Source organism: Myotis daubentonii, chromosome 9 (genome assembly GCF_963259705.1).
Source record: "Myotis daubentonii chromosome 9, mMyoDau2.1, whole genome shotgun sequence".
Lineage (NCBI taxonomy): Eukaryota > Metazoa > Chordata > Mammalia > Chiroptera > Vespertilionidae > Myotis > Myotis daubentonii.
The window spans coordinates 83,755,244-83,776,445 of NC_081848.1; the positions used below are offsets into that span (position 1 = coordinate 83,755,244).

Consider the following 21,202-nt stretch of genomic DNA (forward strand, 5'->3'; position numbering starts at 1 on the left):
TGGAGGCAGAGGTGCCGGTCCCCGTAGAAGGGCCACCCACGGCCCTGGCGGCAGGGGAGAGAGCAGGGGCCGGTGTCAGCTCTGCCTAACACTGGCCACCCCCCTTCTGTTGGCCCCTGGAAAAGGGGGGACAGTGCCAGCCCCCACCCCAGGGCTGGGTGAAGGGTGGCTCTCCAACCAGGATCCTGGTGCTCTGGGGGACTGCGGAGGGGGCAGGGTGGGGGGCCCTGTCTCCAGTCTAGATATCTCATCAAGAGGACAAAGGCAAAAAAAAAAAGAAAAAGAGTCTGTCTTTGTTTGAGGCTAAAAAGAATCCCATGGGAAGTCCCATCGCTGGTCCGACACACCTGCCCGCGCCAGGAGGGGACCTGAGGCCTGGGAGGAGGAGTCACAGGCCAGGCGCCCCAGCGGGTCTGCAAAGCGGGAAAGCACTGAGCTCCCACCTCCAGGGGCTGCGTGGAGGCCCCAGCCTGTGAGGCTCTAAGGCTTCCTCCACACCAGCCTGCTCTCGGGGGGCTCAAGCCCACGCGCCCCTAAAGTCATGGCCAGCCCCTCCCCCTCCCACGCTCCTTCCTGGGCTGAGACAAGGCCCATCAGAGCTGAAGGTACCATCAGCTCCGTGCCACCCCCTCCTGTCCTGCAGGTGGGGAAAGGGGCCCAGAGAGGGCGAGAGTTCCGCACAAGGTCACACAGCGCTGGGTGGCCGAGCCTTCACCAGAACCTCTAAGGTCCTATTGGGGTCTCCGGCGCTGCCTTGCCCCGGTCCCTAACCAGGTTCTGGGAGTTCAAGGCTCCGGCCGGTCAGCCCTGTTACCTGCTGGGAGCCAGTGCATCCCACCCCGAGGGTCCTCTCGCTGCCGGCCTGTGGGCGACTGCAGCCTCCCTCAGGGGATTAGCAGGGTGGTCACGGGGGCCCAGCTGTACCAGCCTCGAGGGGCCGCCCTGCCCCAGCCTTCCACCTGAGGCCAAAGCGCCTTAGCCCTCAGCCCACCACCCCCGGGTGGGCACAGCTTGGCCCACCCACACGGGCAGGACCAGGACGTACGCCTGATGTGCCTAGACAGTGGGCCATGCCCGACGCGGGGTCCCGATGCTCCCCAGAGCAGAAGGCACAGACCCTGCCCCTGTACCCACTGTCCAGGGGAGAGGCCACGGCCGCGCGGGGACCGGGGAGAACTCAGGTGTCCCAGTCCCGAGTGCGGGCACACATTGTTCCCACACACTCAGAACACGGCACAGGCGCAGAAGCACAGCTTCCCCCCCCCCCCCCACTTCCATCCGTACACCCGTGAGCATGCCCAGGCCCCGCCGCTCCCCGGAGTTCCCTAACACCCACGCTGCGTCCACACACCACTGCCCACCTGAGCCCCTGCAGGGCCGTCCCCTCCCGCGTGGCCCCGGAGGCCCCTGCCCTCAGCGCCCACCCCACCTTCCCCGCCTCGGCCTCTGGGAACACTCCAGCCCGGCTCCCTGGGCCCTCCCCACGGGCAGCCCACACCACCCTGCTCCCCACAGACATTCTTGAGTCTCCTCTTATCTCTCTGGAGGGAGCAGCGCAGCCTCCCGCCAGGCAGCCGCATGGCTGAGCCGTGGCGTCAGCCCCCACCCCCACCCCCCACCCAAAGCCAGGAGGGAAGGTTTGGCTCAGGAGCCGGGGAGCCAGGCCAGCCGGCCCATCCCTCCGCCAGGGCCCCGGGGCGTGGGGGTATCTGCAGGCAGCAAGGGGGCTTGGCCCACGGGCACTAGCAGGCTCAGGGCACCCCCAAAAGCGTACCCTCCAAGCCAGGACTAGTCTCCTCTCCCTGCCCCCAGGCACCCCCACCCCCATAGAGCCCCCCGAAGGCTCCTAAAGGGTGAACAGTGTCTGGGGAGAATGAGAACCCCTGGGGCTGATGGGGGGCTGGCCGCCCAGGACTCTCAAGGGCCCAGAGCCTCCATTTCTCCAGGGAAACTGATGGCGTGGGGGCCAGGGGTGTCGGAGAGCCCAGCATCCCCGCAGGGGAGGCCTGAGGCCTGGGGTGCCCTTGCCTGGCCTGCTCAGCAAGCAGGAGGGGGCAGAGGCTGCCGCCCCCAAGTCACCAGAGGGAGCAACGGAGGCAGAGAAGGGCCGTCTTTTCTCCCTCGTGGGGCCTGGGATCTGGGCACTGGGCTTGAAACTGGGGTCCTGATTCCAGGCCCTGTGGCCCAGTGGCCTAGTGGCCCCAGCACAGTGCCCCCTGGGTCACCCCTGCCTCCCGGGGGCAGGTTCACACCCATGGAAGTTTCTGGATCGCTGAGTTCTGGGTTCTGAATGCGTGGAGGGGCAGGGTGTAGGCTTAGGGACCGGAGAGAGGGTCTGGCCAGATGCTCTGTGAGGGTCTGAGCCGCAGGGTGGGCTGGGACATGCCAGCCTGCACCTCGGCCGCCCCACCCATCGGCCCCATCCCTCTAGAACCCAGCACCCCGGAGGGGCAGAGCCCTGGGGGAGGGGCAGATCCATGGACCTCCAGGGCCATTGTGTGGGGGCGGGGGTAGGAGAAATACTGTAAGGTGTGTGCAGACCCCAGCCCTGGTAGGGTCCTGACAGGGTCAAGGTGAGGGGTGGGGTCAGAGCGGCAAAGCTCCAGGGACAAGGGAGGAGGGGGGTGCAACAGAGTCCTGAGGAGCCTGGGGGGCGGGGGGGGCTGGCAGGATGCAGGTCACAGCTTTGGGAGGGTCTCCGCGTGGAAGGGGCTGGCATTAGGGACACCAACTCAGGGGGTCCCAGCCCAAGGAAGGCATTGGGGGGGGGCCCAGCCCACTGCGGATGCTGGGGAAGGGGTCCCCGCCCCAAACAGCGGAGGGGGAGCTGCTTGGAGGGGACCTGCAGCCCTGGGGGAGGGAGCATCCTTGCAGAAGGGGGTGGCCGTCTTGAAGGGGGTCCCAGACTCAAGGGAGGAGGTGGGAAGGTCCCTGGGGTCTGGGCACGGGGGTGATGTGTGTGTGTGGGGGGGGGGGCAACCCGAAAGGCGCACCAGTGGGCGCATCTCTGGGCCGTGGTCCTGGCCTCTGGGGGGAACGCTAGGGGTTGGGGTGCCAGCCTGAGACATGGAAGATTCCAGCAAGTGTTCTGGGGGTCCCGGCCTGGGGGAGGCTCCAGAGAAGCACAGTAGGGGGTCCCCAGACTCTGGGTTGGAGGTATCCGAATTTGGGGGGGTTAGGGGGTGCTGCAGGCACGCAGGAGGACCGAGCATGGAAGGGGACACAACTCCAAACTCCAAAGAAGTTGTGTGTTGGGGAGGGGGGGGCCGGGAGCCGGGAGCCCAGCTCAGTGGAGGTGGCCAGTGACCTGCAGGGGGCCCAGCCTGGATGAGGCGTCCGGGGTTCCCAGAGGTGAAGGCACAGCCGGGGTCCCGGTCCCGGGGAGGTCCGAGGGGGTTCCCAGCGCGAGGTGGGGCGCCCCGCCGTGCCGGTCCCTCACCTTCGAAGAAGCGCTGCAGCGCCTCCGTCTCGTCCACCACCTCCATGGCCGCCGCCCGCGCGCGCTACAGCCCGGCCCGGGGGCGCGGCATCCCGGCTCGGCTCCCGCTGCCGCTGCGGTCCCGCCGGCCGCTGCCCGCTCGTCCCCCGTCCCGCGCGGCCCTGGCCCGGCCCCCGCCCGCCCCGCGCGCCCCGTGCGCCCCGCCCGCCGCGCTCTGCGCCCCCTGCCGGCCGGCCCGCGCCGCAGCTCCCGGGACGGGACGGGACGGGACGGGACGCGCGCGGCTCCCCAGGCGGCGGCCGAGGGGTCCTTCCCCGGAGGGGGTGGCGGGGCGACCTGGCCTCGCGGGGGAACGGGAGGGCTCGCGGGCTGGGCTCGGGTCGCCGTGGCTGGGGCTGTGTCAGCGGCCGCTCCCTGCCCCGCAGTCCTCGCCCTCCCCTCGGACGGAGGGCGGGGGTGGGGGGGTGGGGGGCGGGGATCGCAGGATTCTGAACCAGGTTTTCAGAACCAAACCTCGGAAACACCCCCCATTTCCTCTCCTCACCCCAGATCGGCAGTAATGACCTCAGCTGGGTACGCGGCCCAGCAGACCCTGTGCTGTGCGCCTTAGAGATGAGAAACCGAGGCGCAGTGACAGCAAGCCCCATGCGAGGGGGCGCCGTGAGTGCCATTCCCTGTGATGATGGAAGTGTCCCCTGTGCTGGCCGGTGTGGTAGCCACTAGCCACATGTGGCCACTGGGCACGTGAGATGTGGCTACTTGGGTGGCTGAGGAACTGACCTTTCTATTCTGTTTCATTGTAACAGGTTCAGGTCTAAGTAGTCCTGAGTGGCTGCAGTATTGGGTGGCACCGGTCTAAGCCAGTGGTCGGCAAACCCCGGCTCGCGAGCCACATGCGGCTCTTTGGCCCCTGGAGTGTGGCTCTTCCCCAAAATACCACTGAGGGCACGCACGTACAGTGCGATTGAAACCTCGTGGCCCGTGCGCAGAAGTCGGTTTTCGGAAAGGAGATAGACGAAACAAGTGTACAAGACGAGTGTGGATGGGAGAGTTGGAAGGGGTCGACCTCGGCGAACGTACCTCCATCAGATGGAGGATGTTTTTAGCAAAGGCCAGCTTAGGAGCACCCTAATTAAGTTCATAACAATGTACCTACCTATATAGTTTAAGTTTAAAAAATTTGGCTCTCAAAAGAAATTTCAATCGTTGTCCTGTTGATATTTGGCTCTGTTGACTAATGAGTTTGCCGACCACTGCTCTAAGCGCTTCCGGGTGATGAGGTCAACGCCAGCGTTGAGAGCCGGACCCTGGCGACCCTGGGAGCTGCCCTCTGTCACTGCTGCCCCGTGTGGTAGGGTGCGGCCGGAGGGTTTACCTCCCGGGGAGTCCTAGGTAAACCCGCCTCTCTCATCCCCTCCCTCCACCTTTGGGTGCCTCATCTCTCCTGCCTACTGCACAGCCCCCCTCCTCACGGATCCCCACAATCCCTCCAGATCACCTTTTTAAAAACGTAAATCAGGTCATGTCACTCCTTTGCCAAAACCCGTGGTTTCCCTCTGCACTCAGAGCAATAGCGAACCCTCTCGCCCTGCTTCCCAAGGCCTCGTCGGGTCTGCCCCCGCCTGCACCCCTGACCTCGGCGCCTACTTTTCTCTCCGGTGCTCACTAAGTCACGGCCGCCAAGGCCTCCTCGCCAACACTCACACCTGCCGCGGGGGCTGGGCACATGCTGTTCCAGCTCCCCATCATGCTTGTCCCCACATGGCTGGCTCTTTCTCAGCAGTCAGGTCTCAGCCCCCACATCACCCGTCTGACACCCTGCCTCCAGCAGTTGCCCCTGGCGAGGCCTTTCCTTCTCGCTGTGAGAGTTTTATCGAGTGTTTGTTCTTGCTCTAGGTCGGAAGCCCTGTGAGGGGGAGGGATTGTTCTGGCTTAATCGTTGCTGTAGCTTCGGCACCAAGCACATACCTGGCACACAGTAGGTGCTCAACAGATATGTGTTGAATGAATGAACAACGACATTTTCTTTTAAAATATATATTTTTATTGATTTCAGAGAGGAAGGGGGAGGGAGAGTGAGACAGACATATCAGCGATGAGAGAGAATCATGGATCGGCTGCCTCCTGCACGCCCCCGGGACCGAGCCTGCAACCCGGGCCCGTGCCCTGACCGGGAATCGAACCGTGACCTCCTGGTTCACAGGTCGACGCTCAGCCACTGAACCAACCGTGCCTGCCCGGCTGGACAACGGCATTTTCAAACTTCGAAATCCTCGACCCCCGGGGCCTCGGAAGCAGGGACTCCTGAATCTCAGAGCCAGCGAATCATGTCGCCGTGGAAGGGCTCCGCTCAGCTCGCAGCCTCTTGGGCTCTGCAAGTCCGAGCTGAAAACCATCCCCCCTCACCGCCCTGCCTCACAGCGAGACGGAAACTGCGGCCCGAGGCTGGGAGGACCTGGCGCAGGTCAGGGTGCCAGCCAAGCCAGCCTGGAGCTCTCGGCTCTGCCAGCCGGTGGCCCCCAGAGCAGGAGAGTGGGGACGAGCTGGGCCGCCCGGAGGGGCTGGGGTGAGAGCCTGGAAGCTGCTCCCACCGAGGCTGACCGTCCACCCCCACCCCCCACCCCTGCCTCAGTGACCAGCCAGGGGGGAGGGGCGGCCGGTGCCTGAGCCCCAGATGTGGCCCAGTCAGCAGGCCCCTGGTGGCCACCGAGGAGGGTCAATGCCATGACAGTTCTGGGGCTGGGGGAGGGGCGCCCAGGCGGCGGGTGCCTCACAATGAGGTTTTGTCCCGGGGGCGCAGGCTGTTGCGCTTACATATATAGAAGGGGGTTTGCTGGCGGCCCCAGCTGTGTGTGTGCTCCCCCCGCAGGGCAGGCTGAGGGGGGAGGGCCACACTGAGGCGCCTATTCTTTGCCCGCTGATACACCCCCCCAGAGGTCTCTCTCCCTCTGCAGCCTCCCTGAAGACAATGGTTACTCTCCGCTGCTCTGCCTCTCCCCCAGGCTCTCCCCCACCCGGCAGGCTGGCCTGCGGGCGAAGTAGACACCCAGCTACGCCCTGCGATTTTAAAAAATGAACTTGTTTTAGGAGTTGCCGGACCAACCGGAAAACCAGCCTCTTCATCAGCCGCCCCCACCCCCAGGCCCTGCGGTCCCATCCCGCGTGGCCCCGCGTGTCCGTCGAAGGGCCGTCCCCTGAGCTGAGCCGGGCCGCTGTCTTGGTCATCGGGGCGGGGTACGGGGAGACGCCTGTGTTTTGTTCCCAGCACCCACCTGCTGAGGCTGGGTTACTGTCTCGGGTAGCCCTGAGGTGGGATGGGGCAGGATGGAGCCTCCCGTTAATCCCGTGGCTGCTGGCCTGGCTAGGGGTTCAGGCCCCGCCATCTCCCCCGACTCCATGAGGCCACTGAGCAACTGTCCAGGGATTTCAGCTCTGGGCTTGGGAAAAGGGGTGGCTGGAATGACTCAGATTTGAGGGCTCGGTCAAGAGTTAAAGCTACCATCTCCCAACTCACCCAGCTGGGGCAGAGCGGGGGGCATGGAAGGGGGGCAGGCCAGTGGCTGGGGCCCGTGAGGGCACCCGAGAGAGCCTTGCATCCTTGCCTGGATGAGGGGCCCATCCATGGAGAGGAGTCCCCACCTGCACCCTCTCCCCACCCAGCCACAGTGAGGGACCCAGAACTTAGTCGAGGCTCCGCCATCCTCCAAGGCCTGCCTTCCGGTCCTTAGGAGTTGTAAGGATCATCTGTAAACCAGCCCCTTACTCCCGCCTCACAGTGCAGGCCAAGGACCGGGGAGGTGATCGATAAATGGTACTTTCGACGATTCCAGGTCCGGCTGCAGCACCCAGTGCTGGCCTGCCCCCGGCAGTAGGGCCAGGAGGAGGCAGCCGACGGAAGGCAGCCCTGGGAAAGGGAGGCGGGGACTTAAGGGTTAATGACTAACCAGCTGGAGGCCAGCCCAGGAGAGGGTGGGGCTCAGTCCACTGGCCAGGCCTCCCTCCCACAGGCCTCCTGGCCTCCGTGGGCCCTGCAGCCCTGGCCTCCTACCATTGGACAGAGGAAGCCCAAAGGGGGTGAGCTGGAACACAGACAGCCAGTGAGGCCAGGGGCACGGCCTCCCTCAACTAGGGTGAGAGGGCACACCTGGGTCTGGGGCCCTTAAGCTCTCGTGCACCTTCCTCCCAGGTGAGACCATTTGAGTGTCCGGAGTGGGCACTGGGAGGCAGCGTGCCTCCTCCAGACCCTCCCAGAATGGCCCCTCTGGAGACCCCTCCCTATGCCACAGTCTGCTGTGTGACCCAGGGCAAGTCACAGAACCTCTCTGGCCCCCAGTTGCTTCTGCCCCACTAATGGAAGAGGCTCATTTACAAACCAAGTGAGACCACGGGGTGGGAAGAACCTCTGAAAACCACTAGGTGAGGGTGGAGGCCAGCGTCCTAGGCTGGGAGGTCTGGGTCCTGGGTCCAGGTCTGACCTTACCACCTGAGTGACCTTGAGCGGGTCTCTGCCCTTCTCTAGCCTTCGTTTCCTCTTGTGCTCGGGGGCTTGAGTGACACGGGCACTGTTCTACCCTCTGCCCACCCCCGCCCCCGCCCCCACCACCAGGTAGGGTCACTCTGGGCTCAAGGGTCAGGGTAGGAGGGTGCACAGTGTACGGAAAAGGAGGTCAAGGTTGGGTCAAAGCTTGACTGGGTCAGTGCCGGGCCCAACTGCCCCCGGAGGTGGGACCGCCTGGAGGAGCAGCGCCACCTGGTGTGTGGAGCGGGCAGGACGGGACCTGGGGCTGGCAGGAGGCCAAGGCGCCTCCCCTCCGGGTCCTGCAGCTGCTCCCCAGGTCCCCCTGTCCCGCAGCCAGGATGGCCGGTGCCCTGGACCCAGCCAGGGACTTTGCACGCGCCCGGGGGAGCCATCAGAAAGGACTTCCAGGGGCCCCTGCGTTACCTGGATGGGGGTGGGGGAAGTGGAGTCCCCGTCCCTTCCCCTAGCTCTCAGCCCTGGGGGGAGGGGGTGGCACCAGCCTGGCCCCAGACCCCTCTTCCCAGGGGGTCAGACAGGCCGCCGGCACCATCTCACAGGCCAGGGCCCGCCTTCAAACAGGGCTCCAAGCCCTCTGGTCTCTCGGCCGGCCGCTCAGTGCGGTCCTGGGTCAGGGCTTGGGCAGCAGCGAGGGCCACATGTCCCCCCTCCCCGCCCCCTGCCGCTGGCCTCAGCCCCAACCCCCCCCCCCCCACCTGCTAGGCAGAGAGGTCACGCAGGCAGCCAGCGTGCTTCTACATCCAGTTTATACACAGTCTATACAATGTACAGAGCCCTGTATATACAGATATATTTATAGAATAGGCTATATTAATTCGTCTTTCCTTTGTACAGCAATATTAGTTTGGATCTTTCATACATTAAGTACAAAAAAGTCACGGGAGAATGGCACGTAGAGTGCGTGTGCGGGGGGGGGGGGGGGGGGGGAGGGGCGGCTGCTCGCTATCGATTGCATATGGAGGTCAGCAGCCAACAACGCCCCCGGAGGGAGGTCAGGGCCGGGAGAGCTTGTGCTGCGGGTCTGGGGGACAGAGTGGGGGTCAAGCTGAGCCGAGCTGGGCTGAGGGGGGTGGCTCAGACCCCCCAGTGTGATGTGGGAGGAGGGCAGAGACACGCGGCAGGCCACCCGTGGGGGGGGGGGCAGGCAGGGTAGGGGTGGGCTGGCCCCGGAACGTCCAGGGCTGAGTCCAAGTCTGCCCCGGCCCCAAGCCTGTAACCCTGTGTGGCTGCAGCCTTGGGGTGGGGAGCCTGTCCCTGATGGCTCAGTCCTGGGCACGGGTGGGCGCCACGCCCCTTAGAGGTCTCAGGCCCACCTCGGCGGAGGAGGAACGGAAAGGCCAGACCGAAAGGCTCCCTGCCATTGGCCAGGGTGCTCGTGGGAATGTTCCTCTGATTTCTGATTGGTCTGCTTTTGCACTCGAAGGGCCACTGATTCGTCTTGCTTCTGCGCTGGGCCCAGGCTATGCCAGCAGCGGGCCTTCAGCAGGGCAGGGGCTGGGGCAGGGGCTGGGAGCCTGGCGAGGAGTGGGAGTCACAGAGTGAGGGAGGCCCAGCTCCCTCCAGGTCTCTGTGCCCCTCGGTCAGGGCGGCCAGGGTCGGGGCCAGTCCCGGCTGTGAGCGGGGTCAGGGTCATGGCACAGGCCCAAGGTACCAGTGATCATGGGATGGGGAGCCAAGCGGACGGGAGGCCACGGTGGGGCCGGGGTCGGGTGCACGGGAGGGTTATGCCTCCGGGGAGACGAAGGCACAGCGATGCTCGTTGCCTTGGCACGTATGTTTTCCAAATCAGGGGTCTGAGCGGCAGGTGAGACCAGGAGAACAGGTGACGTCCAAAACTGAGCTCACCCTGTGTCCCGGCCACATCACGGTCACTGGCTGCCTTCTTGGCAGGTGGGGGAGGGGCGGCAGGCAGGCGGGTGGGCACCCCCGAGGCCCCTCCCTCAGGAACGGCACGCGCCCATGCACATGCACCCACGTGCCCCACGCGAGCATGCGCAGCCCCCCACTCAGCCGCTGGGAGAAGGCCTGGTCTCCAAATCCCCTGCGTCCTCAACCCGAGGGGAGGATGCGCTCAAGGGGGGTGGGGGGCTGTGGAGGCCCCAGGCCACGCCAGGCCAGCCCCAGAGCCCCTGACCCAGCAGCGAGCCGGGTGCCACCGGGCCCCACTCTTGGTCCCACTTTCCGTCAACGGGCCAGTGAGGAGGGACGAGGGGAGTGGAAGTGTTTGGTTTCAGATCCGAGGGCCTGGCTGCTGAGGCCTGGGGGGCAGTGATGTGGAGGGGCTGCATGGGGCCCTCAAAGGAAGAGGGGTTGGGGGTGCCCCTTCCCCCCAGGGCACTAGCTCAGCAGCCCGGGTGGTCCCAGCTGTGCCCTCCGTCCTTCGAATGACCAGGACCCCCGGGGTGGAGACGAGCTGGGAGGTAAGGAGCAGGCGGGCGGGCCTGGGTGCCCAGGACCCATCGACAGAGGGGTCAGCGTGAGGGACATGAGTAGAGGAGGGGCGGTCCTGACCCCACCTCCTCCAGGCCCCTGCCCTGCCCAGAGGGACCACTGAACACATGACTGAGGAGGGGGGGGCTTACAAGCCCAGGACACACCCTGAGCCCCGCCCAGCAGCTTCTGTAAACATACACAGCACTGCAGGCCCCCGCGGGGGTCACCCAGGGGCTGGCCAGCAGGCACCAGATCTGGGGGGTGGCCAGGACGGATGCCAGCCTGGACCACAGATGAGAATATGTGGGGAAGGGCAGCCAGAGGGCAGTGAAGGGAGTCAGGATGCCACTGCCTGTCCTGGAGTAGGGGTGCCAGGAAGCCTGGGGGGCAGGTGGCAGGGCCCCGGGCTCTTCCCCACTCCTCACCCCTCGCCTGTCTGGAGAGCCCAGCTGCCAGCTGCCTTGGCTCTGGGGGTCCTAGGCTGAGGTAGGGACACGGACCCCCAGCTCAGCAGCTGTGCCCAGGCCTGAGGCTGCACTGGCCCCTGGGGCCTCTCCTCAAAGCTGCCAGGACCTGGGGCAGCCGCCTGGAGCCCTGGGGGAGCCGCCTGGAGCCCGAGGGCCGCCGGCCCTGGCACAGGCGCCGGCGCAGTTGCTCCGGGGCTAGCGCGCCGAGATGGCCAGGTCCTCCTGCGCGCTGGCCGCGCCGGGCGGGCTGGGAGTCCGGATCTTGTCCAGGCAGTCCTGGCTGCTGAGGCTCGTGGGCGTCAGGTCCATGAGCTCCCCCGAGGAGCTGAGCGGGAAGGAGGGCGACAGCGAGATGCCCGAGGAGGGGTCGGCCGAGCCCGCAAAGCGCCGCGGGGGCTTGGGCACCAGGTTGGGCTCGAACTGGGCTCGGAGCAGGATCTCCTGCTGGCTGGGGGACTTGGGGCCCTCGGCGTAGTCGCTGGTGGGGCTCTCGGGCACCACCATGCAGTACAGGTCCTGGAAGGAGCTGCTCTTGCTGTCCAGGTTGAAGAGGCTGTCGATGAACTCCGCGAACTCCAGCACCTGCGGGCTGGGCGAGTCCCCCAGGCGCCCGTTGTGCAGCGCCAGCTCTCCGCGGGGCGCCCCCCCGCCGCCCCCCTCCTCCTCCCCCCGCTCGTGGGCCCCCACGCTGGGGGGCCGCTCGGGGGTGGCGCCCCCGCTGCCCGGGGCGGCCTCCAGGGGCTGGGTGTCCTGGGAGTGCTTGGACAGGGAGTCGGCGGCCAGCAGCTCGGTGCGGGAGCTCAGCGACGGGTTCTCCTCGGGGATGGCGGGGTCGATGTAGAAGAGGTGGCCCTCGTCGCGCTCCAGCACGGCGTGCAGGCTGGGCGAGCCGCGGATGCTGCGGAAGCCGGAGGAGCGGCGCGAGTCGAAGCTGTACAGGGACTCCGTGTCCGACAGGCTCTCCATGGTGGCCAGCGGCGCCCGCCGCGCCTGCAGCTCGGCGGCCAGCCGCTCCTGCGTGGACAGCAGCAGCAGCTCCACGGGGTCCTGGCGGGCGGCCGCGGCCGCAGCCACGGGGGACAGCAGCCGCCCCTCCGAGAAGCCCTCCAGGCTCATCTCCGACTGGGACTTGCTTCTGCAGAGAGCAGGGCAGGGAGGGGCGAGACTCAGGAGGGGTGCAGAGGCTGACCCTCAGCTCCCTGGCCGGAGGGAGCCTGGGGAGGGGCAGAGGGGCAAGTTCATTTAGCCGCCGTTGAACCGTTAGGGGCAGGGACCCTTTAAAAAGAGCAACAGAAAACTCACGAGAACCCAAGACAGAAAAACGGCCGATACTGGGTTGAGCCAGGGCGGGCGCCCTGCTGGCTGGAGTCCCTGGAACCTCTGCTCTGTCACTGCACCATGGGGGACCCCCTGTGCCCCTCCCAGAGCTCTATCCCTCCCCCCTCCTGCCTCACCCTCTGCTGGGCAGGGCCCTGGAGCCTCTGGGCCAATGCGCTGCAGGGAGTGAACGAAGGTGGGGAAGGGGGGGAAGGGGGGAAGGGGGGGAAGGTGGGGAAGGGGGGGAAGGTGGGGAAGGGGGGTGCAGCAGTTCTAGCTGTGAGAATGCACATGCCCCCTCCTCTGGGCATGCGCTGCCTCAGGAAATTCGCGGAAGGCGGGGAGAGGTGCCAGGGACCCCGTGGGGCCGGGGATCAGTGGATCACCCTTCTCATCAGCCTCTTGGCCACATCGGGGCCGCCCTGGGCAGAAAGGGTCCCGGAGAGGCAGGCGGACCCCCCAAAGAGTGTGTGTAGCTGCGGGGGGTGTCTGGGAGCCTGTGTGCATGCTCTGCTTGTATGTGCAGTGTATGCACTAGCTGCCCACGTGTCACCCGCCATGCGTGTCTGTGTGACTGGGTCTGGGTGCAGGCGTAGTCTGTCATCCCCGTGCAGGGCTGCCTGTCCAAGCGTGTCCTCGTGTGTGCGTCTCGGCCTCTGTCTTGGTGTGTCCTACACGGGACTGTCTGCGTGGAGCTGTGCGCTTAGAGCTGCCCGTGTCAGCTTCAGTGCATGTACTTAACCACACACGGTGAGTGTACGTGAGCGCCTGGGTGTCCATCTGTTTGGGTCTAAACGGGTCTGAGTGAACCTATGTGTTTGTGACCAGGGGGCCATGTATCTTAGATGCCCACTAGCCGTGTGGGCTTCAAGATGGCAGGCTGGGGGCAGTGGCAGCAAGGCAGAGACTGAGCAGAGGGGACAAATTCGCCCCTTCTGGCATGTGTGTGCAGAGCTGTGTGAGCGTGCAGGCTCGGTTTGTACACGGGACACATGTGTAAGCACATGTGCCCTTGAAGCACATGTGCCCTTGAAGCACATGTGCCCTGAAAGCACACGTGCCCTGAGAGCACGCGTGACCCAGAACACACGTGCCCTGAGAGCACACGTGCCCTGGAACACACATGCCTGGAACACATGTGCCCTGGAAGCACACATGACCTGAGAGCACACGTGCCCTGGAACACATGTGCCCTGGAACTCACATGCCCTGGAACTCGCGTGCCCTGTGAGCACATGTGCCCTGGAACACACGTGCCCTGGAACTCACGTGCCCTGAGAGCACACTCTGGGCTCTGCACACACCCCCGGGCCAGGGCTGGGCGAGGATCACCTGGCGCTGCTGTTCCGGTGGTCTGCGGGGGGCAGCTCCAGGGCGAGGCCGGCGGGCACGGGCGGCCCGGTGGGCAGCGGCTGCTGCTGGAAGATGAGCTCGGGAGTGAGGTCCACCTCGGTGGGGCTCACCATGACCTTGGCTGCAGAGAGCAGGGCCGTCTTCCCCTTGTTGTAGTTCTCCAGCACCTGCGGCAGGACGGGAAGCTGGTGGTGGTGGGCGGGTGGCCGTCACACGTGGGGTGGGCAGCAGGCCAGGCCTCTCAGGGCTGTGTGAGGCCAGCGGGCCCCACTCCCTGCCCCCCCGGTCCTCCCCCTCCAGGAAGGCCTGGCCTGGCCCTGCGACCGTGCCTCGCCTCAGGTCAGCCTGTGGTCAGCCTCTGTGGCCGGTGGCGCTGGGACTGCCCCTGCTTGGCTGGCACCGGTCAGTGCTGGGTGCCTCCAGGGCCTCGGAGCTCAGCTGCCTTAGGGACAGGCCCTGGGCGTCTCTGCAGCTGCTCACCACGGGCGACACGGCCACGCGACAGAGCAGGGTGCAGAGACCAGGACACGAGCCGGCTCTCGGCCCCCCCAGCCCTCCCGGGGGTGCAGCTACCCCTCTGAGCACCCGCACCCTCGCCTGCAGTCGGGGCGCAGACCCAGCTCGCGGCGCTGCGGCTGAGGGCCCGCCCGGCGCCCGGCCTCACCTTGTTGAGCCCCTCCATGACCACGTAGGGGAGGTGCTCGTGCAGCATGGCCGGGGAGATGATCACCTCGTTGAAGGCCTTGTTGTCGCCCCAGATGGCGAAGTACGTGGGCTCCTCCTGCTCGCAGCAGCTGAGGGGCACGGGGCCAGGGAGACGCTGAGGGGGGCGGCAGCCTGGCCTTGACCCCTGCCCTGGCTCTGCTCTCTGCCCTGGCTTAGCAGGGGCGCGTGGACCTGGCGGCCTCAGGTCCGCCTGGCCAGCAGGGTTGCGTCCTTGATCCTGGCTCTTGTCTTGCCCTCAGCGCCCCCCGCCCCCAACTCCCAGCCTGGTTAGGAGGGTCTGGGTGCCACCTCCCTCCGAGGGTCTGGGCGCCACCTCCCGCCGAGGGTCTGGGCGCCACCTACCAGCACTGCTCTGCGGGGTGGTTGTGCACCACGTGGATGATGCGACCGGGCGGGTAGAGGGGCGTGCTGGCCGACAGGGCGATGGTCAGGTCGCTGGGGTGGGTCCAGAGCCGCGTGTTGGCCATGGCGGTCACCTCCGCCTCCTCGGGCAGCTCTGACTTGGGGATGCACTTAGTGGCTCCCACGATGATTCGCCACTGCAGGGGGAGGGGGAGACGGGCCAGCTGGGCAGGATGGTTGGGTGGGCGGGGACGGAGGAACTCAGATGGAGGGCTCACAGGTGACAGGTGGGAGCTGGGGTGGCCACAGGCAGAGGGGAGGGCAGTGCCCACCTGCAGAGGCAGTGTCTGAGCTGGACGGCAGCCGTGACGGTCGCCAAGACCTCAGGGGCAGACGTAAGCCATTGCTGAGGTTCTGGGTGGGGAAGGCCCTGGAAGACCAGCCACCCCTGATCTAGCGGGCGGGGAACGGGCCGGCGAGGGGGAGGGACTTGCACCTGCGGGGCCTGGCTGCCTCGGGCTGGTGCCCAGCCCCGACTCCGGGTCCGACAAGTGCCCAGGACGGGGTCTGACAGGGACAGCCCACTCCAGCCCCACAAGCTCCTCCAGGCAGACACGGTCACTGGGACCTCACTGCCCCGCCCACCCTGGCACCTAGCACCTGGCCCCGGTCTTGCCTGCCAGAGGGCCAGGGGCACCGAGGCTGGGAAGAGTCCAACCTGGGCTGAGACGGCAAATGGGATGAGGGCTGGGGGCACAGAGGACCCGCCGGTCCAGGCCGCCCCTGCCCACCTCTAGGCGCAGCCCCAGCACTCCCGCCCCTGCCTGGCCACAGGGTCCTCTGAGACCCGAGGAGGGGTGAGGAGGGGCGGGTCACCTCGCTCGGGCCGCGGTGGAAAATCGGAGCGAGCCGCACCGACCCCAGGGGAGCGCCTGCCTGCCGGAGTCGGGGGGCCACGGGCGGCTTTGGCAGAGGCCTTTCCGTCCCACACAAAGCCCCGAGTGGGGCAGGAGCCGGGACCCTTGCCTGCTTGTGGCCTCAGTTTCCCCACGTGTACCAGGGCAGGTGGGGGGTGAGCTCTGATGACCTGAGGTGCCCTGGCACCAACCACACCCCAGCCTGGCCACGCGTGGCTGGGCCGCTGGGCTGTGGGCGGGGGCACAGGCGGCACACACGCGGCAGACCAGGGGGGTAGGGGCGGGGCGGGAGGGCTCACTTTGGGCTTGGTGCTCCGCTGCAGGACGTCCAGGAGCTGTCTGCGGAAACCCTCCAGCTGCGACAGGCCGATCCTGGGAGAAGAACGAGGGGGCGTCAGCCTGGACGGGCCAGAGGCCGGGAGAGGCACAGGGGGAGGGGCAGCGGGGGCAGCGAGGGCAGCGGGACAGGCACATGCCAGCCCTGGAACAGGAAGGCCAGGCTGCCAGGGTCCCAGGGTGGGCAGAGGGCCGAGCCGGGGAAGGGGAGGCCAGGCAGGGCGGGTCCTCCAGGCTGGGACACCCGAGGGCACGGGAGGGGCTCTGGCGCCCCTTGTCCCTTGGGGAGACGGGCATCTGAGTGAGGGAGCCCTGAGCCCAGGGAGGCCCGGAGGCGGGAGGAACAGCGGGGCTGAGAGCGAGAGGAAGCAGCGACTCGCCTGGGGACAAGGTCTTTGCCCAGAACCACGGCCGTCACAAATTCCTTGGAGTACTCCATGGCGTCCTCACTGCAGGGAAGCAGAGGGCTCAGGTGGGGCGGGGCCTTCAGGAGGGGCAGGACTGTCAGGAGGGCGGGGGCTCAGGGGGGGGGCAGTTTCTAGTCTCAGTGCCCCCTGGGGAGTGCACGGGGGCCAGGCCGCACTGTCTGCTCCTGCCCCGCCCTTCCTGCCAGCAGGGCTTTGCCCGAGGCAGATCCGGGTGCCCCTGGCACTTGACAGAGGCCCCCCTCCCTTACCAGGCCATTCCCAGGCCCCCACGGACCAGAAGCGACGGCCCACCAGCCCCAGCCCGAGATCCCCGGCCCGCAGCTCACCTCAGCAGGCCCCCGGGCGGGGAGTAGGCGAAGCACTTGAGGGTGGGGTACTGGGGGCGCAGGAGGAAGGAGAGGATGGCGGCGGTGCCCGCGCCCAGGGAGTGGCCCACCACGATCAGGCCGTAGTGCTTGGTTCCGCGGCCCTGGGACCGAGAGAAGACTGAGAGCCGGCCCGCTGTCGGGCTCGGACCACCGGCAGAGGCGCCTGCCCGGGGCCTGATGGTGCCTGTGCGTCGGCCGCCGGGGCAGGGAGAGCCAAGCTCCACAGAGCAAGGTCTGGGGAGACTGTCCTAACAAACCCGCACTCCTCCTTCGGAACCTGGCTCAGAAGTCACCCCTTCCTGACTCTCCGGGAGAGACTCCTCCCCCAGACGTCGCATCTGCACTGGGAACGGCCTCTGGGTGAGGTGACTGCACCCCGTTAGAAGCACCGGGTCCCCTGCCCCAACCCGGCGCTCAGCCACTGGGCGCGCTGCACGGAAAGCGCCTCACCAGGTCTCTCCCGAAGGCCTGGGACAGGACCATCTCCTGCTCCAGCTTCTTCTTGATGTACTCGGCCGAGAGGACCATGCCCTGGGTGAGGGGGGACAGAGGTCGGTGCTGGGGGAGGGGGGCCCCTCAGCGACCAGCCAAACCACAGTGACCAGCAGCTCACGGCCCTGTCCTGCCCACTTGCCCCTTTTGGCCTCATAACAACCTGGCTGTTGGGCTGGTGGGCACTTTATGACATCGTTCCCATTTCACAGATGAGAAAACCGAGGCTCAGAGGGTTGTGTGTCTATAGAAACCAGTGGGATCTCTTCCCAGCTGCCTCCCCGGGCTCTTCTGGGTCAGGATCCAGGCCAGGCAGGACTATGGGGTCCTGGCCAGTGAGCCCCCGTGGACCTCTCAGCAGCCCACACCTCTCTGACCAGTCTCTACCAGTGAGCCCAGCCAGCAGGGAGGACCCCACCCCCCACAGGACAGGTCCCCGTGCTGGCAGGGGAGGAAGCGGGGCCGGGGCCCGCGAGGCGCACCTTGTGTCCCAGCCAGGCGCCGTGGTGCCCCTCCACGGGCAGGCGCTCGGCGTCACCCGTCAGGTCCGTCAGGGCGTCCTGGGGAGAGGGGACAGGCGAGGCGGGCTGAGGACAGGAAGAGGGAAGCGGCATCCCTCAGGGGCTGTGAGGGGTCCCCGTGGTGGGCAGGGGGCCGCGGGCAGCCTACCTTGGGGGACAGGGTTCCCCGAATACTGATTACCACCTTCTTCTTGTCATGGTCCACCGCTACGTAGAAGGGGGTTTCGTACACCTGGGAGGAGGGCGGCCGTGAGCCTGAGCAGCCCGGGGCCGGGGCCAGATGCAGCGGGGGCCCTCAGCACACGCCTTCCCTGCCAGGGAGTCTATCTCCTCCAGCCACCGGCCCCCCAGCCCCCAGCCGTCCTGGTAGATCCCTCCTGGCCCAGGTCACAGCCCAGCTGCCTCCCAGCTCCCCACTCAGGCCGCCCAGGTGCTGCCCCCTGCCGGCTGCGTCCAGGGAGGTGGCTGCCCTCCCCAGGGCCTCGCGGCTTCCTCCCGGATTCCTTCTCCCAAAGGCCGAGGCTGGGGAGCCCCAACCCTGGGTGTGGGGTGGGGGTCCACTTCCTAGCCCCAGCGGGGGTGTGGGGCGAAGGCCCACCTCTGTGCTGCCCAGCTAGGGGAGGCCTGCTGCCCGGGACAGCGTGGGCACTCGGGCCCTCGGCCGCCGCAGCGGACGCCGGCCTGGCCCAGCCCGCCGGCCGCTCACCGCGTCGTGGCAGGAGGTGTAGACGATGTCCACCGCCGTCAGGTTCTCGTCCAGGAAGTGGCGCCGGATGGCGATGGCGTTGCAGCCGCAGCAGTTGTCTTCCTCGATGGTGACGCCAGGCGCGAACCGGGGCCGAGAGGGGCACAGGCAGCACCTGGGGGTGTACCAGGGGCTCAGGGCAGGGACCCCGACAAGCAGTTTCCCCCGTCACCCCCCCTGGAACCCGCTCTCACAGCCCCACCCTCCCAGGCTCCTTGCAAAGTTCCACGGGGCCGGGTCCCAGGCTGCCCTCTTGGCCCCTGGCAGCAGGTGACCTGTGACCCGCAGTTCCTCCGCCCCTGGGTGCCCTCTCTCCGGGACCATCGCCCTCGCCGCAGCCTCCTCGCCGTCCCCTCACCGAGGCCCAGGGTCAGGCTGGCCTCCCCTCCTCTGGCCACGCCAGCCCCGGCAGGGCCTCGCCCAGTCTCGGGCTTCGGTGCCACCTGTGCCCACGAACGCCCAGGTGCTCCCATCCCCCGCTCACGGGGTCTCAGCCTCTCCAGGTCCCAGGCCCCGAGGGCTCCCCGCTGTCCCCCAGCCCTGCTGCTCCTCCCTCAGCCCCATGCTCGGGGCACGGGGGTCCCCTCCCCACCTCACAGCCCATGTCCAGGGGTCAGCACAGCAGCTCACTCCCCCTGCAGATCCACCTGGACTCTGCCTGCTCTCCCTCGCCTCCACCCCTGCACCTGCTCCCCGCCACCCTGACCTCTGCCTCGGGGTGTCCCCCTGGCCTGCCGGGTCTCCCTCATCTCCCTCAGCCCCCACCTTCCTTCTCAACTCGGCAGCCAGAGCGACCCTTTCCGATACAACTCGGACCAGCCGAGGGTCACTTCACCCCAAACCGGCCAGCGCTGCCCTTCTTGCCCAGGGTAGGGCCGGGCCCTTCCGGCGGCCGGGCACTGCCGATCTGGCCTGGCTCTCTGGGCGGCTGCCTCCCTCTCCCCGCGGGCCACCTGCCTCCTGGCCTCCCTCAGCCGTGTTCCTGCCTCAGTGTCCCCACACCCACCCTCCGCCTGACACTCTCCTGGGCCCCGTGTGGCCGGACACCTCGCTTCCTTCGGGCCGCGGCTGCGATGTTATTTAGGGTGCCGTCCACCCCGGCCCCCTCCCCTAGCACCCCGCCTTCCCGCTCATCTGCTCCAACGGGCTCTGCTTCCCGTGCGCGTGGTCTGACCCCCCACAGGCCACTAGGCTTCGCTCTGTCTCCGGCACCCAAACAGGGCCGGGACGCCCCACCGGCTCCCCCCAAACGAAGGGTGTGAGCAGCGGAGCTAGGCACCCAGCGGGGTGCAGCGGCTCCTCTGGCCACCAGAGGGCGCCAGCGCCCAGCAGATGAGCGCGTGGCGGCGCCTGCCCGCTGTCTGCCTGCGATGACAGCTGCGGTCTCATGAAGAAGCGAACGCTGCTGATGTCGGTAAGAACGTTTGTCTTCACTCTTCCCAAGGCGGGGAGGCCTTGCCGAGAAAACGGGGTGCAGCCCAGTCTCGGAAGCCACGGGTGACCCCCTCAGCGCACCCGAGAGTCCCCACACCCCGTGCCAGGCCACAGCCCGGATTCACACCCGGAACCGTCGGGTCCCACAGCCACGTGTCCCCCCCACCGCCCAGGGCTCATGCTGAGCTGGGGGGTGAGGCCCAGCGAGGGCCCGGAGGAGAAGCAGCGCAGCCTCGGGGGGCAGGCCGGGGCCCAGCTTCACAGCCCGGCCCTCAGGCGCGGCCGCGGGGGCGGGGCACTCACGAGCAGGACCTGGCCAGCTGGCAGAGGCCGCAGGCCGGCTTCCGCATCAGGTACATGGGCCAGCCGTAGGCGGCCAGCGCGAACAGCATGTAGTAGCAGACCTCCTTGTAGCGCAGCATCTCTTGCTGCAAGAGAGGGGGCAGCGGTCACCTCCCGACCTTCACGCGGCAGCCTGGGCCCGCGGCCGGCAGCCGCTCCCCCCCGCCCCCTCCCCCGCCTTGGAGGAGGGACCGCTCCTCCAGATGATAATTGCATTTCCCTAATTATCTCCACGCAACCAGGGCACGCATCCTCCCGGGACCTGTCCTGCTGCTCCAGCCTCAGAATGAATGTTTTGGGGACAGAGAAGCACTTGGAGGGAAGAGAGGGGGAGGGGGAGAGGGAGTGACCATCAGCCCCCTTGGTGCCTGGCCCTGGGAAGGGAAACTTAGCCCCGAGAGGCCCCGGGCCCTCTGCTGGGGGTGTCCGGGCCTTGAGCAGCAGGGCCAGCCCTGGAGACTAGGTGATCAGACAAGTGGCCGACTCCCTAACTTGATGCACTGAGTCACTGGCTTAAAAGGGGCAGGTGGGGAGATTGGGATCTCTCTGGGCAGACTGGCACCTCTCTGGGCAGACTGGCACCTCTCTGGGCAGACTGGGGTCTCTCTAGAGAAAGGCGCCAGTTGGAAACCCATGTCTAAGGCCAGGGCTGTTGCTGTCAACCCCAAGGGTGGAGGAGGCAGAAGGCACCAGGGTCCCCGCAGAGCAAAGCTGCCCCCAGTGTCCTGGCTGCCCGGGGCTGGGAGACTCCTGCGTGGAGAGGGAGTCAGTCGCCTTGTCGGCGTGAGTGGGGATGAGTCACCCTGAGCGGTGGGAAAGGTGCCCCTGAGTCAGGGCCCAGAGGGGGAAGGAGCCTGGGCCAGCTGATTACCCTCCAGCCTCAGAGCCCCAGGCTGCGGGGCGGGCGGCGGCCTCTGCCGGGGGCAGGCGGGACCCCAGCTCTAGGGCTCGTGCCTGCCCCTGCCCCTGCCCCTTGGGGCTGAGCACTCTCACAGGGGGTACAGG

At 67.2% G+C, this 21,202-nt stretch overlaps 2 protein-coding genes across 9 annotated transcripts in view; both read right to left on the minus strand.

Moving 5' to 3' along the window:
- The window catches only part of MYRF (myelin regulatory factor), a 31,100-nt gene extending 27,496 nt beyond the window's left edge, over positions 1-3,604 (minus strand). For all 6 annotated transcript variants that reach the window (XM_059710460.1, XM_059710459.1, XM_059710461.1 and 3 more), the window contains exon 1: positions 3,440-3,604. In XM_059710460.1, coding sequence (XP_059566443.1) covers positions 3,440-3,485 — 46 coding nt within the window. In that variant the 5' untranslated portion in view covers positions 3,486-3,604. The remainder of the gene's footprint in view (positions 1-3,439) is intronic.
- Positions 3,605-8,704: 5,100 nt separating this feature from the next.
- DAGLA (diacylglycerol lipase alpha) overlaps positions 8,705-21,202 on the minus strand; it is a 59,042-nt gene continuing 46,544 nt past the window's right edge. For all 3 annotated transcript variants that reach the window (XM_059710465.1, XM_059710466.1, XM_059710468.1), the window contains 12 exons: positions 20,159-20,283; positions 18,383-18,536; positions 17,825-17,908; positions 17,638-17,715; positions 17,114-17,194; positions 16,622-16,764; positions 16,248-16,316; positions 15,831-15,903; positions 14,615-14,811; positions 14,211-14,340; positions 13,526-13,713; positions 8,705-12,011 (listed from right to left, as the gene is read on the minus strand). In XM_059710465.1, the coding sequence (XP_059566448.1) occupies positions 11,072-12,011; positions 13,526-13,713; positions 14,211-14,340; positions 14,615-14,811; positions 15,831-15,903; positions 16,248-16,316; positions 16,622-16,764; positions 17,114-17,194; positions 17,638-17,715; positions 17,825-17,908; positions 18,383-18,536; positions 20,159-20,283 (2,262 nt within the window). In that variant the 3' untranslated portion in view covers positions 8,705-11,071. The remainder of the gene's footprint in view (positions 12,012-13,525; positions 13,714-14,210; positions 14,341-14,614; positions 14,812-15,830; positions 15,904-16,247; positions 16,317-16,621; positions 16,765-17,113; positions 17,195-17,637; positions 17,716-17,824; positions 17,909-18,382; positions 18,537-20,158; positions 20,284-21,202) is intronic.